This window comes from Phyllostomus discolor, chromosome 6 (genome assembly GCF_004126475.2).
Source record: "Phyllostomus discolor isolate MPI-MPIP mPhyDis1 chromosome 6, mPhyDis1.pri.v3, whole genome shotgun sequence".
NCBI classification, from domain to species: Eukaryota; Metazoa; Chordata; class Mammalia; order Chiroptera; family Phyllostomidae; genus Phyllostomus; species Phyllostomus discolor.
The window spans coordinates 132,217,911-132,236,488 of NC_040908.2; the positions used below are offsets into that span (position 1 = coordinate 132,217,911).

Genomic DNA, 18,578 nt, shown 5'->3' on the forward strand with positions numbered 1-18,578 from the left:
TCATCCTCCAGTCTGACTTGTTGCAACAGCCGCCTTGGGAAGAACAAGAGATAGTAGTCATGGCATCCGACCCCGCCTTTACAACTTGGCTGAGGCCGCAGTTTGCACGTCTGTACAATGCGTGAAAGTAATGCCATGTTCATTGTGTGCAGGAAGTGTGAAGGTGAGCAGACGCCATAAGTAAACCGCCCAGCATGCAGCCAGGCACAGAGTAGGTGTGCAACAAAAGTTAGTTCTGTCGTTCCCTCCTTCCAGTACCCTCTTCCGCACAATCCGGAGTACAGTGGGTTTGGGGGAGCCGCCTCCTTGGTGGTGGGACAGAGTCCACAGTGTCCTTGTGTCCTGTGACTTCTTCGCCAGACCCTGGAAATCAGCATCGCAAAATAAACACCGCCGGTCCGCTAATCGCCAGCTCGGAAACAAAACAGCGCTGCGCTCGGGGATCTGGGCAAAACCAGCCCTCCCTCTTCCTTCGCCACCGCCCTCCCTTCCTCGCGCCGCTCACTCGCTCGGCTCAGCGCAGCGCAGCACAGCCGCCAAACCGAGGCAGGCACGGTCTCTCCGCTCTCAGCTCCCGCTTCCCGCCCGCCCGGGCTCCGGCAGGTCTCGCTTCCGCGGGGACCCCTTCGGGCAGGAGTCGCGTGCTGAGAGGGCCGGCAGCAGCGGCACAAAGTTGGGAGCCCGCGAGGATGAGGCTGTCCCCGGCGACCCTGAGGCTGAGCAGGAGTCCAGCTCTGCTGGCCCTGGCGCTGCCCCTGGCCGCGGCGCTGGCCTTCTCCGACGAGACCCTGGACAAAGTGCCCAAGTCGGAGGGCTACTGCAGCCGCATCCTGCGGGCTCAAGGCACGCGGCGCGAGGGCTACACCGAGTTCAGCCTCCGAGTGGAGGGAGACCCGGACTTCTACAAGCCCGGAAACAGCTACCGCGGTAAGTGGTCCGGCGTGGTGTGGGGGTCGCCCCCGGGGGGCGCTGGACGCGCGGTGCGGGAGGAGGGCACACAGCGTACGGGCGCACAGTGCCGGCGCAGCGGGGCAAGGTCCCTAATGCCCTGGCTGCCCTCAGCCTTCCTAGCTGCGAGCCAATTCCCAAGCCAGTTCTGGGGCCGTCGCGGGGCCCGCAGCCAGGTTAGCAGCCCCCATCTCCGACTCGCGGTTCCGGGTGTGTGTTGAAGCAAAGCGGCGCGTCACCGACCTGTCTGGGAGGGAGCCCGCCGACTGCCGGAGAACAGTGGAGACCCGCCTCTCTCCAGATCCGTCTCTGGAGGGGAGGGGACCCTGGCTTCTCCCAGATGGGTCCCAGTCAAGGTGGTGAACTCCAGCTTTCCCCACTCCCATTCCTGAAGCAGAACGTATCAGCTTGTCTCTGACTGACCCCGGCGGGACGGTCACTCCAGCTTCCCCGACAGATCCCTTTAGGAAAAGGGACTTTAAGCTTCCCCCCTTAACTGGGCACGGAGAGGACGGGGGGAAGAGCCTGAAGCTTTTCGGAAGGGTCTCTGGAAAGAACTCCCAGTAATATTCTTTCTGCCCCAGGCAAGGGAAGAGACCCTGGATTTCCTAGGATAGGCTCCCGCTGGAACTGGAACGGGCCTTCAAAGATCTCTGGGTAGTCTCGGAGAGGAAAGGGGAGTCCGATGAAGACGATCAAGACGGAAAGGGAAGCCCGAATTCCTGAGGCCTGCTCCCTGGAGGCCGGGTGGCCTTGGCTCCGGAAACCCGGAGGCTCCGTGCCCCAGGGATGTGGCGCCTAAGCTCCCTAGATGCGAGCGGGCTTTCGGGAGCGCGGGGAGGGGATGTCCAAGCAGGTGAGCGCTTTCCGGACAGGACTGGCAGCGCGACCGGCACAGACCTGACGACCCCGGACTCCATCCCCACGGCCCACCTCCTCTCTCCTGAGCCCGGCCATCTCCCCAGACGTCTTTTTCTCCCCATGTAGCAGCTGCCTTCTCCAGCTGGGAGACAGGACCAGAGGCAGGCAAGGAAGCCTGCCTGGCTCCACCTGTGGCCCCGCGGGCGAGGAGTGACACAGCGCGTATCCCTGCACCCCGCCCGCTCCTCCACAAGTCAGCTATGGTACCAAGCAGGGAAAAGTGGGATGTTGGGGCATCTGGTGGGGCAAATGGGTTCGCAGCCGCCATCCTCCCACCCTGCCTTCCCGGTTCCTAGAGCATCACAGGTGGAAGCTGTGGGAGCAACAGTGGAGAAAGTTTGGGGCAGTGTCAGCGGGCGCCCGGCCCACACAGGCGACAAAAACCACGGGCCACCCTTTTCAGAACGCTTCTGCTGTTTCCCCGGTTCTTGCCCCCGACTTTCTCCACCTGGGTGACCGGGAGCCTGCTTGCAGGCGCCCTCGGCACCGGGAGGCGCTCAGCGCTTGGGCGCGCGGGTCGGCGGGAAGGGAAAGGCGTTCGGCGGAGCACTGGCGACTCAGCGCAGGAAGGAGCTGGCGAAGTGGGCGGGCGGCTGAAGTAGCCGAACCGACGTGTGGCCACAGCATCTCTGCCAAGCTGGGAGACAGCCTCTGCTCAGTAGACCAGAGGCAAGAGGGCATAACTGCACTGGCCTCTTTAGCCCTCCCCCAAACGCAGGATCTGTGTTCTCTTAGGAAACTGCCCCAGCTGCACGGGCAGAGAAAGATGTGGCTCTGGAGTCAGATCGACTTGAGTTTCGTAGCTGTATGACCTTGTGCAAATCCTTACTTTCTCCGAGTCCATTTTCCAGTGTGAAAATAGTAGCTGTTTATCCTCCCTCTGTGTGGTTGTCAGGAGTAATTGAGTTTACAAAGTAGAGTGTGCCCAAGGTCTTTAATGCGTGTTCGTTTGAGTCGTATATGCAGCCTTTATTAGTTTAATAATGGAGGGATGTACTTGGTCAAATCTGGTGTGTGTGTGTGTGTGTGTGTGTTTAAAAGGCTTTCTCAGTGCTTCACCTGTCCAATTAACCAGTGAATGGTGGTTTTCAGGGTCCTCAAGAATTAACTGAATAAATGAATGATTTCTTCATGTTAGGAGTCTTGCCTAAGATTGTTCCTAATTTAAGCATGGGAGGAATATTTTAGGTAGTTTAGACAAGTTTGGGGCCCAGGCCCAGTGTCCTACCCAGCATCTCTTCCCACACTGGCTGGCTCTCGCCTCTCGCTCGCATCCTCCCAGCTTGGCTGAGCACTGGCAGCAGCGGGGCCGGCACTGGGAGGGATACATCAGGAATTCACAGGGACAGAGAGACTCCACGGCTGCTGCATAGGTGTGGGTGGCCTGGAAGTGGGAGCTGGAGCTAGGGGAGCACTAGACTTTCACCTTACAGTAATTCCAACCTAAAATGTTAGCCTTTTGGACTGTGAAGCCCCCACTCAAACCACTAGGTAGGCAATCATCCATTCTCCTTTCTGCTGGCTAAGAGATCTTGAGAGACCTTGCAGGAACCACACTGCGGCCTTCTGTGATTAGCAAACCTGATTCCGCCACTCCAAGTTGGGAAGAAGGGGGTGCTGACCTAGTTTGACATTTTTCTGTTGGCTTATACTTTCTTAGAATACTTGTGTGAAAAGTATTCTGCTTGGAGTACTGACTTAAAGCTGTGGAAATTAAAATTCTGCTGGTGTTCTATTTGCTTTTTTTTTTTTAACTTTTTCCTGAATTAGTGCCCCTCACAATCCTTGGAATCAATCCCTGGCTTGTTTTCCTTCCTCAAATCTTTGTCCCTAGTATTCCAGTTCATCTCCAAATAACTTCTGCTCTCCATGCTCCCCACCCCAGTATACCCTTTAGGCATTCTAGCACGGAATAATATATATATATATATATATATATATAGAGAGAGAGAGAGAGAGAGAGAGAGAGAGACACACACACACACATTGAAACATGGGGTTTCTTCTCAATAGCCAGGATCCCATTGAGATTACTATTCAGCCTTTTCCAAGCTGTTAGTACTATATTGACTTCCTTCTCTCTCCCACCACTTCTCTCTACTCTCCCTCCTCCTCCCCCATCCTTGTCCCTCTGCAATAATTATGCTTTAGAAACCTCTGAAAGGCCTGCTCTGTTTCTGACCATGCCCTCCTTTGAAAAGGAGATTACAGTGATTAAAAATAACAAGTTGAGGGTCCTCAAGGGGCATTCCTTATGGGAGGACAATTTGCAGGACCAGCCATTCCCAGATCACAATTTCAAGCCAAATAGAAGAGAATCAGCTGAAATGTTCAAGAATTGATTGAAAATAAAGGAGGCTCTTTTGTCTGACTAGAGGTCTGTTTATTAGGAAAATAAAGCCAGACCCTGGCTAATGAGAGTGGCTTTTCCTAGATGCTCTTTAAAGGGAAATTTCAAGGAACTCGAAGGGAAAAGAATGTCCAGTTGAGATTTGAAAAGCTTCTCCAACTTCAAGCATAATTGGGGGATTTATTCTAAACCGGGAGGTTTGGAGACCTCCAAAGCTGCTTTGCCTTCCCTTTGTTTGCCCCACTCTGGGGCACACACTGCCATAGGAGTGTATGTCCCAGAGTATCCCACCTCAGCCTGGTAGAAAGCACAGGCTTTGATATTGGCTGAGTCTGTTTCAACTCCTGCTCAGTCACATAATTACTCTGCCACCTGAAACAGGCCACTTCACCTCTCTGACCCACAGTTTATCCAACTGTAAAATGAGAGTGCTTTCCCGCACCCCACCCCCAGTGTTGCTGTGAGAATTAGAAATAATCCATGTCAAAAGAAATTGTCACACAGTAGGTGCTAAAATAAATACATGTTATGAGATGATTATTTTAGAAATAGAAAAATACTTGGCAGTGAGCACTGGATGAGACATTATGTTAAGTGCTTCCTACTCATCTCACACCTTATTCCTTGTAGTACTTTGAGGTGGTTTATTATTCCTATTTGCATATGAGAACATTAAGTTTTAGGGAGGTTAGTAACTTGCTGTGGTCACACAGCTAATAATCAGTGGAATCAAGATAAAAATTCAGGGATATCTTACTCCTAAATCTATGCTCTTAACCAGTCTTCCATGCAGACTCAATGGCATGAATTAGGAGTAGAATAAATCACCCAGCTACCCTCTGCCTTCTGGATGGTGTCTTCACTGAAGGACAACAGAAGCAACAAATCAAGATAATAACTGACATATCTTAGGACACAAAGTATGAAGTGTTGGGTCCATATTTACATTTGCTTTTTTTTTCCTTTTTATAGACCACAGTTTTGCATTTTCCCATAAACCAGAGGATTAATTTGGAAACATGAAGAATCTTGTCAATCTTTAGCCAATTTGTTTTGTTGGCAGGGAAACAGAAACAAATTGGATAGGAAAAAAGAAACTAATTCGACTATCATTTTGTTTTTACACGCAGATGTTATGTGATCATGCCAGTAAAATCATATGTTTGAAAAGTACATAGGTGTAATCTGAGAAATTTAAGCTGGATGGGGCCTTTTAAATAAACTCTTATCTAGTGTTTTTATTTTAGGTATTGCTGATGATATTGTAATTAATTGTAAGTCACTCCTCCTACCTCTCCTCTTTTCTTGCACTATTACCCTCTTTTTTAAAAATAATGTTTGACTGGACAGCTACAAGCAAAAAAAAAAAAAAGAAAAAAGAAACCCAACTACCAACTTACACCATACACACAAAAAAACTCAAGATGGATAAAAAATTTAAATGTAAGTCGTGACACCATAAAAGTCCTAGAGGAGAACATAAGCAGGAAAATCTCAGATATTCCATGCAGCAATATTTTAACCAATATGTCTCCTAGAGCAAGGTACATAAAGGAACAAATAAACAAATGGGGTTTCATCAAAATAAAAAGCTCCTGTATGGCTATATAAAACATCATCAAAATGAAAAGGGAACCAGCCATATGAGAAAACATATTTGCCAATGATACCTCAAACAAGGGTTTGATCTCCAAAATATATGAAGAACTCACATGACTCTGCTCCAGGAAAACAACCCAATTAAAAAAATGGGCAAAGGACCCGAACAGACACTTCTCCAAAGAGGACATACAGAGAGCCCAGAGACATATGAAAGGATGTTCAACATCACTAGCCATCAGAGAGATGCAAATTAAAACTACAATGAAATACCACTTCATACCAGTCAGAATGGCCATCATAAACAAATCAACAAACAAGTGTTGGAGAGTATGTGGAGAAAGGGGAACCTTAGTATGCTGTTGGTAGGAATGCAGATTGGTGCAGTCACTGTGAAAAACAGTATGGAGTTTCCTCAGAAAACTAAAAATGGATCTACCTTTTGACCCAGCAATTCCACTGCTGGGCTTATACCCTAAGAATCCTGAAACACCAATTCAAAAGAACCTATGCACCCCAATGTTTATAGCAGCACAATTTATAATAGCATGTTGGAAGCAACCTAAGTGCCCATCAGTGAATGAGTGGGTGAAAACACTATGGTACATTTACACAATGGAATACTACACAGAAAGAAAGAAGGAGCTCCTATCCTTTGTGATAGCATGGATGGATCTGGACAGCATTACGCTAAGTGAAATAAGCCAGATGGTGAAAGACAAATACTGTATGATCTCACCTATAAGTGGAGCCTAATCAACAAAACAAACAGGCAAGCAAAATAGAACAATTGACATTGAAATAAAGAACAAATTGACAGTATCAGAGGGGAGGAAGGAGGGGATAACAGGGGAAAAACGGGAAGGGTCATCAAGAAACATGTATAAGGGACACATGGACAGAGCCAAAGGGAGATAGGATCAAGGGTGGGAGGTGGGGATGGGTGGGGCTGGGGGAGTGGTGTGGGGAAAATGGAGACAACTGTACTTGAACAACAATAAAAAATAATGTTTGAGGTATATCTACAAATAACTTTATACTAGTGTACAATGTAAGATTTAATATTTGTATACACTACAAAATGATCAACACAGTAAGTCTAGTTACCATTTGTCACCATACAGAGCTACAAACTTTTTTCTCTTGATGAGGACTTTTAAGATTTACTCTCTTAGCAACTTTCAAATATGCAATACAGTGTAATTAATTATAGCCACCATGCTGCACATCACATCCTCAGGATTTATTTATTTTATAATCGGAAGTTTGTGCCTTTTGATCATTTCATCATCCCCCCTCTATTCTCTTCTGGCACCCACCAATCTGTTCTCCGTATGTGTAAGCTTGAATTTGTTGCTTTGTTTTTTAAGATTCCACATATGTGAGATTATACAGTATTGTCTTTCTCTGTCTGACTTATTTTACTTAGCACAATGCCTTCAATATCCATTCATGTTGTCATAGGTGGCAAGATTCTGTTCTTTTTTATGGCTGAGTAATGTTCCATTGCACACATGTACTGCATCTTCTTTATACATTATTCATTAATGGACACTTAGGTTTTTTTCACAGCTTGATAGTTGTAAATAATGCTACAATGAACATGGATATCCAGATATCTTTGCAAATTATTATTTTCATTTTCATTTCCCTCTTTTTCGTTATTTAAATTTATTTTTAAACCTTTTCCCTTTTTAATAAATATTTAGTTTGAATTGATAATAAAAATTAAAAGATGCATGTATGAGGTCTGTCTGGAAAAAGTCTAACTGCTGTTAATGAGAACAGTTTGTGGGACATTGATGTCACCTGGCAGCCAAGGAGAGTAGACTGAAAATGTGCATGTGTGAACAATGACAACTTCGCTGTACTAGTAGTGGGGGCAGTAGACAAGACTGACTGAGCATGTGTACTGTGTGGCCCTTATATTCAAAATGACTGAGAGAGTAGAGCAATGATATCTGCATCAGTTTTTGTATTAAGCTTGAACATTCCTCCACAGAAACTATTCAGATGATTCAGAAGGCCACAGCTATGGGCAACTGGTTATGATTGGCAGCTTCATCACAATGACACTTGCTTATGCATCACGTCTTGTGCAGAGATTTTTGGTGAAACATCAAATCACCAAGGTGACTCAGCCCCTCTATAGCCCAGATTTGGTGCCCTGCAACTTCTGGCTTTTCGCAAAACTGAAATCACCTTTGAAAGAGAAGTGATTTCAGACTGTTGATGAGATTCAGGAAAACATGATGAGGCAGCTGATGATGATTGCAAGAACTGTGTGAGGACCCAAGGTGCCTACTTTGAAGGGGACAGAGGAAACATTGTCCTATGTACAAAGTTTTCTTGTATCTTCTTCAATAAATGTCTCTATTATTCATAGTACATGGCTTGGTACTTTCTGGACAGACTGTGTATCTAAACACTTAATGGTTGTGGAGACTGTTTATTGCTTTTAGTTTCATGAAGTGTGAAAAAATGAAAACATACAAAAAATGAAAGCATATCAAATTGTAATTTTTCAAGATTTAAAACTTGAGTATGTCTTCATACACAGTTATGTTGTTGTTCCTTCACCATCGTCTAGCACTCTTCTGTCCAATAGGTAGCCATGAGTCACAGTACCTGAAACATGGCTAATCCAAACTGAGATATGCCGCAAGTGTAAAATGCACACTGTTGAATAATTAGTGTGAAGAAAGATGAAAACTTCTCATTAATAATTTTATATTGATTATATGTTGAAGTGATAGTTACACATATTAGGTTAAATAAAATGTGTTGTTTAAATTAATTTTATTTGTTTTACATTTATTCCTACTGGATACCTATTAACAAAGAAAATTAATTTCATCTGGCTTGGGCTTATTCCTATTGGACAGCACTGTTTTAGGATGTTCTTGTAGGCATAGTTACAAGCCAGCTAGCTCATTTACCACCATGTCTGAGTTCCACTTGACATGCAAGTGGAAAAAGGAAATAGAGGACAAGCAGCTTTCTTTTAATGATGTGACCCAGAAATTGCGCCCAGCACTTTCAAACACATTCCATTGATAAGAATTAGTCACATGGCCACATCTAGCCTCAAGGGAGCCTAGGAAACCTAGCACTTAGCTGGACAGCCACATGCTCAGCTAAAACTTGGAGGAAGAATCTATTTTTTCAAAAGGACAAAGGTGAAAATGGAATTGGGGGGTCAATTAGATGTCTCTATCAAATGCACCATTATGTAAAAACACAGTATTTGATGTTCTTGCAGTGATAGGTCATCTAGATGGATCTTCTCAACAGCATGTGAAGTTGACATAACTGCTGACTGAATCAGTAGGGGGTGGAGAGAGAGAGAGAGAGAGAGAGTGTGTGTGTGTGTGTGTGTTGATAGATTGCATACTGAAAAGACAGAAAGGGGCCAATATGTTTGAGTTGCCTGTTCTGTCTTACCTTCTCCCTCAATAAAAAAGGAAGCTGCAAGGAAAGAAAGGGGTAAAGGTATAATTGGATACGGCAAGTAAATACACACATGTTTGTGTGTGTGTGCAAGACAGAGAGAAGAAGAAGGAAAAAGAAACTATAAAGGAAAGAAAGAGAAAAACACTGGAGATACATTCAGCATGTCGACAAGAGAAATAATTTGGGTACAGTTGAGTCTCATCTTATTTGAGGGTTATATTCAAAAAGCTCTATGGAAAACCATAGCCACATAAGTCAAAATTATTCCTTAAAAATCCTTTGGAATTGTACATTAAATATAACATGGATACTACAGTCAATTTAGCCTTATTTATATACTCCTCCAGATAGTTTTGTTAGTGGGGAATAGAAACAAACACATTTTTCAGTAAGTCCAGCACTTCTGGTTTTCTCTTCAGTATTGGAAGAGATTGATGTTTCCTTAATACCAGATGAAATAATTGGTTCTCTTGTCCGTAAACAGTGATATGACAAATCTGAAATACTATATGATGGAGTAAGGGAACTCATGCTCAGTCAAGCACATAATGAAGTAGCAAGTTGCCCAAATTACCTGAAGTTTTATTTCCTCTCTTTTGTTTCTAACAGTGTGTAGTTGTGATTGAATATATGTGTACCAGGGAACTCACTATGTCACATAAAGCATTCCATGCAGCTGGCCAGATCTTGCTAGTATGAAATTTTTACCAGGTGTCTTTGCTGCTCTGGAGTTGAGGCTAAGACAGGAAGGGTCAGGGGTTACGTGACACCACCAAAAGTTCTTTGCAAGCTCTGCATACACAAAGCTTCTAACTTTCACATAATAATCATAACTGCTATGAGAAGTTCAGGGAAACTTAAACAGGAGCCTACTCACATCTGTTGATTTGATGAGGCACTGAAAATCCATGGGAAAGAACTTAAATCCAATTTACAGTTGTGGTTCAGATATTTGCAAGCATGTCTCATGGACTGTGCTAGAGAGGGGAAGGGCGGGGAAGGGTTCCAAGCACAAACCACTACATGTAGGGGATAGGAGTGTGGGAAGGTGGGCAGACTCAGAAGCAGGCCATAAAAACTAAATGTTGATTCTAGGTGCCGAAGGAAGCTCTTCTGATGTTCTTCCTCTTTCTTCCTTCTTCCTTTTCTCCTCTGTTTCCTTCTTCTTTATTTTTTCCTCCTCCCTTTCTTACTTCTCCTTGTACTCAAAACAGCAGTACTGCTCTTTGAATTTTCTAACTGCACCAGGCTTATTCCCATCCTAGGGCCTTTGTACATGTTCTTATCCATGTCTAGGTTGCTCTTTGTATGGCTCACACCTTATCTTTTAAGTTTCAGCTCTGATGTTATCTCTTTAAAGAGACTCCTCTGACCACCAATTTATGTTTCCCATTATTTTGCTTGACTTTATTTTCTTCATAGCCCTTAACCATTCTCTGAAAATGATCTTAATATCTGCCTCCTCGAGCTAGAGTACAAGCTTTATGAAATAGATCAAGAACTGTGTCTTTCTTATTGCCATTGGTGAAAGCTGGATCATTGATGGTTCAGAGGTGAAGAGCAGAGGACAGAAGGCAAAAGAGCAAAGGAAAAGGGCTGCCAACTTCAGGCACTGACTCTGATTACATGGAGAATAGGGCAGAGGAGAGTGTTGATCCATCAAACCTGGAAACCAGTTAATAAAGTGACTTTCCTTGAAATCAGTGCTTTGTAGGGTCATTTGCACTGTTCCCAAACCTAGCTATGCATCAGAATCACTTGGAAAGTTTTTTTTATTGTTGTTCTATTACAGTTGTCCCAATTTTTCCCCCTATTGTTCTCTTCTGTCCCCACCACCCTCACCCCTGCTCCCCTAGTCAATCCCTGTTGTCCACATCCAAGGGTCATTTATATATGTTCATTGACTAGACTCTTCCCTTCTTATCCCCTTTCTTTCCCTACCCCCTCCTCTGGTCACTGTCAGTTTGTTCTTTATTTCCATGCCTGTGATTCTGTTTTGTTGCAAAAGGTAGGAGTTCCTTCTTTCTTTCTGCTTCATAGTATTCCATTGTGTAAATGTACCACAGTTTCTTGATCCACTCATTTACTGATGGGCACTTAGGCTGTTTCCAGCACTTGGTTATTGTAAATAATGCTGCTATGAACACTGAGGTACACAGGTTCTTTTGAATTGGCGTTTCAGGATTCTTAGGGTATGATCCCAACCCTGGAATCACTGGATCAAACACAGTTCCATTTTTCATTTTTTGAGGAAATTCCATACTGTTTTTACAGTGGCTGCACCAGCCTGCATTCCCACCAACAGTGCACTAAGGTTCCCATTTCTCTGTATCCTCTCCAAAACTTGTTGTTTGTTGATTTGTTTATATGACCATTCTGACTGGTGTGAAGTGGTACTTCATTGTAGTTTTAATTTGCATCTCTCTGATGGCTACTGATGCTGAACATCCTTTCATATGTCTATGGGCCCTCTGTATGTCTTCCTTGGAGAAGTGTCTGTTCAGCCTTTGCCCATTTTTTAATTGGATTGTTTGTCTTCCTGGAGCAGAGTCATTTGAGTTCTTTATATATTTTGGAGATCAAACCCTTGTCTGAGGTATCATTGGCAAATGTGTTTTCCCATATAATTGGTTCTCTTTTCATTTTACTGATGTTCTCTTTAACCAGGCAGAAGCTTTTTAGTTTGGTGTATTCCCATTTGTTTATTTGTTCCTTTATTTCACTTGCTCTAGAAGATATATTGGTGAAAGTATTGCCACGTGGGGTATCTGAAATTTTACTGCCTATGTTTTCTTCTAGGACTTTTATAGTGTCACAGCTTATATTTAAGTTTTTTATCTATCTTGAGATTATTCTCATGTAATTTGTTAGTTGTTTCTTTTTTGTGCGTGTACCTGTCCAGATCTCCCAACACCATTTATTGAAGAGGGTATTTTCACTCCATTTTATGCTCCTGCCCCCTTTGTCAAATATTAATTGACCAGAGAGACCTGGGTTTATTTCTGGGCTCTCTATTCTGTTCCACTGATCTATGTGTCTGTTCTTATGCCAGTACCAGACTGTTTTGATTACAGTGACCTTGTAATATAGTTTGTGATCATGTATTGTGATTCCTCCTAATTTGTTCTTTTTTCTCAAGAATGCTGAAGCTATTTGGGGTCATTTTTGGTTCCATATAAATTTTTGAAATATTTGTTCTAAATATGTGAAATACATCATTGATATTTTAATAGGAATTGCATTGAATCTAGGAAATTAAAAAAAAAATACATAGCTTTACTGGCCCCACCCCAACAAAAGGCTGAATTCCAGGAATGCATATGCTTTATATTTTTTTATTTTCAAGTGAGATGACAAGGCACAAAGAGAAGGTGGGCAAAAGGAAGTCACTTTTCTATGAGTATGCCACCTCTCCCAGCCTCCACCTCCAGACTCCAATGCCCCACGTACTCTAACACCTGGTCACCTCACTGCCCTTTCCTGTTGCTGTGGACACAATACAGTGGCCAGTGAAATGTCCTCAGAGCCAGACAATGGCAGTGTCCCTTGCCTTGGCAGTGGAGGGGTGAGGAGAGAAGAACCTGAGCTTCCTTTAGGTGACCACCCACAACCTTGTACAGCCTGAGCTAGGGCTGATTCAGTTGTACTTCTCTGCTGCCAGCATTTTCCTCTCATGCAACTTTCACTCATAGCTGAGGTTCTGTCCTTGGGAGTCAAGCATATAAGTTTTCTCCGTGGCCATATATTAGCCCTTGAGATGTTGGTGGAGAAATAGCTACTATGCCTTCTGACTCAAATGCCCTATTTCTTAAACCATTCTTTATAGGATGGTGTTTCTTGTTTCCTTGCACTTCATACTCCAGGTGTGCCCTGATCAGGATGGAACAAAGCCGAATGATTATCTCGCTTGTCCTGGACACTGTGTTTGTATTAAGCTTGCCAGGTCTTGTGTTCGCTATTTTGGCAGCTATACTCTGGGATCACACCAAGCCCGTAGCCAGCCAAAATTCCTGTGATTTGCTGGGAGGCCTGCTGCCCTCCTCATGCATAAAACTTGACATAATTCCCCACTATATTTATTCCAGTATGTTTGGGTCCACCCCTGTAGCTATCAACCATTCATGAATCTGGATTCTGTCACTGAGTGACTAATCCACATTATCTCATTTTGAATTATCCACAATTTTAATAAAGAAGTAATCATTAGAGAAGTTGATTAGAATGTGGACAGGAGCCCTCTGACATCCATTAAGAGTCTTTCCCTAAACGTGACATCTAGTTAAGTAGTTTTGAAGTCAACTGATCTGCTGCCATCTCAATGACATTTAAATGCCAACTGCCACCCTCCTGGTCAGCCACCTCAGCTTAGTCATGAAAACTGTTTCTTTAGCCTGCTAATGAATTTTACAGTCTAGGCAGAATTATCTTCTTTCTTTGCTTCAAAATTAGTCACAACTTTTTCCACTGCAAGTGACAGAGATAAAGTCAAACTAAAGCAAAAAAGAGAATTTATTGAGTCCCATATTTAGAAAGTCCAGGGGTGGATTTGGCTTCATGTGTATATGGATCTAGGACTCAAATGTTTTCTCTCTCTCTCCCTACCCCCTTTCCTCTTCCATTTCAATCCTTCCCTTCTACCTACTCTGTCTTGCTCCTTTCATCCTTTGTGTCCATCTGGATTTCTGTGTGTTACTCTTGCTTTACTTACTGAGATAAACTTTCTCCAAATGACAGGAAAGATAGCTGCCAATGACCTTCACTGAAAAACCTTTCAGCTAGTTTTATATCTGAAAAAAAAAAATCCCTTTCCCTTTAACTCCAAACTGAAAAATCCCAGGGAAGTGTTTTGATTGGTCCAGCTTGGGTCATATACCCAGGGGAATGGAGTAGAGAGAGATAGGCTACTTCTGGGTCACTCATTTTTGTGAGTTTATATCTTAAGGAGAGGAGAGGGACTGTGATTGGTATCCCTGAAGATCACGTGGTCACAGTAGGGAAAGAAGTGAGGTCCTAGAAGAATATGTCCTTTAGAGCTTCCTGCCCTCATCCATATTCTCAGCTACAATGTTTGCTTAATTAATAAAATATATTAAAAATAAGTCAGTCTCTTGAGCACGGGCTGCAAACCAACGTGTTGCAGGTTCAATTCCCAGTCAGGGTACATGCCTGGGTTGCAGGCCATGACCCCCAGCAACTGCACATTGATGTTTCTCTCTCTCTTTCTCTCTCTCTCTGCCCCCCTCTTCCCTCTCTAAAAATAAATAAATAAAATCTTAAAAAAAAATAAGTCAGTCTCCTGTATAAGATAGGGATCATCATTATCATCTCATAAATTTGTCATAAGGATTAAAGAAGATAATGAATATGAAATGCATTACAACAGCTCAGTATAAGTTCATTCTTTCTCCCATGTGCTACCTCCTCATGGGATAGCTTGGGGAGAGATGAACAATTGTGGATAGAAAGAGGGATGGATGGCAAGGATGTGAGTATCCTGACTTATTTTTAATATGTTATGTTAATTAATGAATTTATTTATTTATTAATAATATATTTTATTAATGTAGCAAGCACTTATATGTACTTAATATTAAAATATTAATTCATTAATTGTCATAATAACAACATGACATAAGTACTGCTACTGCCATTTTATAGGCGATTGAAAACTGAGACAATGAGAGGTCATGCAACTTGCCTAAGGTTACTGCACACAGTAAATGGGAATTTGAATGCAGGACTGCTAGCTACGTCCATTGTAGAAAGACAGCCTTTGCAATTTTAAACATGCTTGATCTTTAATTTGGAATTAAATCTCCCATTTGGAATGGGAGATGTTCCCTGCCTTGGAATTCTGGGAGCAATTACTGAAGAAGTTCATCCAGGGAAACAGCATTATTCAATCCTACTATACATACACACTTGCTCACTATTGGACTTTTAGCTCAGTCTTCCTATCTGTCAACCCATCATCAGGATCTTTTTCTGCCTGATCCTGATGGGGTGGGCTGAATTATTGTACCAATTTCTAAGTGAAACATGTCAGTTGCAGCTGCTCAGAGCTCTGGAAGTTGTGCAGGGTAAGGAGTGGACCACAGTGGCTTATCTAATGCTCCAGTAGTCTATACAATGTCATGTTACAAGTTAAGGCAGAAGCTGAGTTCCTTGTAGCTGATGTGTGGGCTTATAGCAGGTGGGTGGCAGGGGCTGGCTGCGTGATGGAGCTGGGATTTGGTTCAGGTCCTCATTGTTGAGACTGGGACTGGGGTCTGAAGCCCAGAGGCAGAGTGGGGCAGTTGATGGCACTGGACGAAATTCAGTAAGGCTAATGGGTATAGGAATTAGGAATTGGGAATGAATTGGGAAACAGTTCACCAGAGTTTATGTTAATTGGTTGACACACAAACATTTGAAGGACCCAGAAAGCTATTTGGGAATTAGGTAGAACTGAAGTTTTTTCATGGCAAGTTTACCAAAAGGTGAGGAGAACTCAACCGTGATTGGACATTTGAGGCTAGGCTCTAGTTTGAATTATCAGTTCACATGTAAACAAGGTAAGAAAGATCCTTGCCACTGAGCTGATTTTTAGGGCAGGGCTGTAGTCCAATAATTGTGTAACTTTCAGCCTGATATTCCTAAAACATAAATCTGAATATAACATTCTCCAACTCAAATTCATCAGTGCCTCCTCATTGCCTCCAAGGTGGTGTTCACACTTCTTAACAAAGTTTTGAAGGAGTCTTTAACTATTTACCCTCTGTGTTCCTTCCTCTCCCACCCAGCCTCTTATCACAGCCTCTATTCCAGTTTGCAACTTAGGAAATACTGAGTTTAGGAAATAGTTCTGGTTTCTAAGGCCTAGACTGGCCTGTCATGCCTTTCTCTCTACCTGGGATGCTGTTGCTCACCTTGTCCCCTGGACAGACTCCTACTCCTTATTCACCTTGCTGTGCTGTTCAAATGCCATCTCTTCCTCGAAGCCTCCTCTAACTCCCCCAGTAGACTCACATGTTCCTTCCTCTGGGATCCCAGACCATTTTTGTTCATACCTCCATAACACCCATCACATGCTGTAAAAACTATCTGCTGATGTGTCTTTTTCTCCCATCTCGTAGACTGTGTGCTTCAAGAGGACAGAAGCTGTGCCATTTCTTTCTGTGTCTCCAGGGGCGTACCCCTGGACTGGCATGGACAAGTGCTTGGTAAACAAAAGGATAAGGGAGGTTGAGACAGTACACACAGTAACCCATAAAACCCATAAGAACTTTGGAGGAGGAACCAGAGCAGGAATAGCAAACTATGCACTAAAGAACTCTGTCATTCATTCATTCATTCATTCATTCAACAAGCACTTATTGAGGACTTTCTTTGTGTTAAGAGCTATGCTAAAAACTAAAAAGATACAGTGCAGTTCAAGAGACTTGGTCTCTGCCCTCATAGAATTTACAAGTTATTAGGGGGACTGGATTTAATAATTCAAAAATAAGTATTTTATTAAAATTGGGAAAAGGAAAGGGGTATTGACAGGGGGTATGTTGTGTAGATGTGGAGAGGCTGAGAGGACTTCACACAACACTCTATCTTGGTGTGAGGAGCCACAAGAAGACTCAGTTCAATATAAGGACTTACTCAAGTCCCTCCATAACCTGGCCCTGCAAAAGTTATCCCCCAAAATGACATCCCTTGCAACCCATTTAGTAGTCCTTTATTAGCACCTATTGGAGTGTTTCTTTGGAGATTCAGTCATTGTGCCTGAGGACCAGCTCTATGAAACTCATTGTTGGTTGATCAGCCTCATTATCTTCATTAGCATAATCATCAGTTTTCATCATCATCTTCATTACTCCCCAAATCACCATCAACACCACCACCACTATCACCATCCTTTACAATTCTTGCATGCTTTATATGTGCCAGGTACTATGTTAAATGCTTATTTAATCCTTTCTACATTCTTAAGAAAAAGGCAATATCATTAACTTCTTTTTAAAAATGAAGAAATAGAGAAGTTAAGTAACTTGCCAGGGGTCATGTAATTAATAAGTGTTAGCTCTAAGATTCTAATCCCAAATCTTTGCTCTTAACCAGTTTCCTGTATGTGCTCACAGGATGGCTTCAAATAGACCCTTCTTTATTTCTTTCTTTTTAAAAATCCTTTGTAAGCATTTTTCTTGAATTTCTTAGGTCCCTTAATGGCCTCTCTTGGGAGGCACTTGGAAGAAGTCATTAGAGAGAAAATTCTATTATTTATTGCCAAGCAATCGTCTTTCGTCATTACTGGGACTCAAAACACACTGCACATTTGTTCCTTTCAGGAGAGAGTCATGTAATGGGGTCCTTTGGAGAGATAGGGTCTCCTCTCTTCCTTCCAATTAGGTATACTGTGTGATACCGTCATTGCCAGTGATAATTACAGACTGAAATACCACACTGAGTTCAGCATCCAGAGGCTCCATCTTATGGGTTGTAATCAAGAACATAGAGTCAAACCATAGTTATCTAGAACCTACAGGAATGCAGCATTCTGGAAAGCTGAGTTTATGGTTAGTCCTTTAAGGGCACTACACAGATGTACAAAAAGGTGAACATTTATCATTCAAAAATGTTTAATCAAGATGTTACATACAGAAATGTTCACTAATCATGAAGCTTAGTGAATTTTAACATGTTGAATACACTCACACAATTGGCATCCAGATCCAGAAATGGAATCTGAGCCCTGACCAGTGTGACTCAGTTGGTTGGGTATCATCCCACAAAGCAAAAGTTCACAGGTTCAATTCCCAGTCAGGGCACATGCCTGGGTTGTAGGTTCATTCCCCGGTCAGGGCACAAACTGAAGGCAGCTAAGACATCAATGTTTCTCTCTCTCTCTTTCCTCATTTTTCCCCTCTCTCTTAAACAACAAGAACAACAAGAACAACAACAAACATGACTACCACTCCAGAAGCATCCCTGTGTCCTCTTCAAACCAGTACTCACTTCCCTTTCCCATAGGTATAACCACTGTCCAGACCTCATTGTAGTTTACTTTACTTTACCTGTTTTTTGAACTTTATATATATATATTTATTTATTTTTATTTATTTATATATATTTATATATATAAATGTAATCATACCATTTGTATTCTTTTGTGTCTGTCTTCTTCCACTCAAGATTATGTTTGTGAGACTTAACCATGTTGTATGTAGCAGCAATTTGTTTATTTTCATTACTATAAAGCATTCAGTTCTGTGACACAATATGTCACTATATACATATATATCTATTCTACTGCTGATGGACATTTGAGTGTTTCCAGCAG

At 42.9% G+C, this 18,578-nt stretch overlaps 1 protein-coding gene across 1 annotated transcript in view; it reads left to right on the plus strand.

Moving 5' to 3' along the window:
• The first annotated feature begins 329 nt into the window (after positions 1-329).
• SPON1 (spondin 1) overlaps positions 330-18,578 on the plus strand; it is a 268,644-nt gene continuing 250,395 nt past the window's right edge. Inside the window, exon 1 of the mRNA XM_028517009.2 lies at positions 330-927. Coding sequence (XP_028372810.1) covers positions 690-927 — 238 coding nt within the window. The 5' untranslated portion in view covers positions 330-689. The remainder of the gene's footprint in view (positions 928-18,578) is intronic.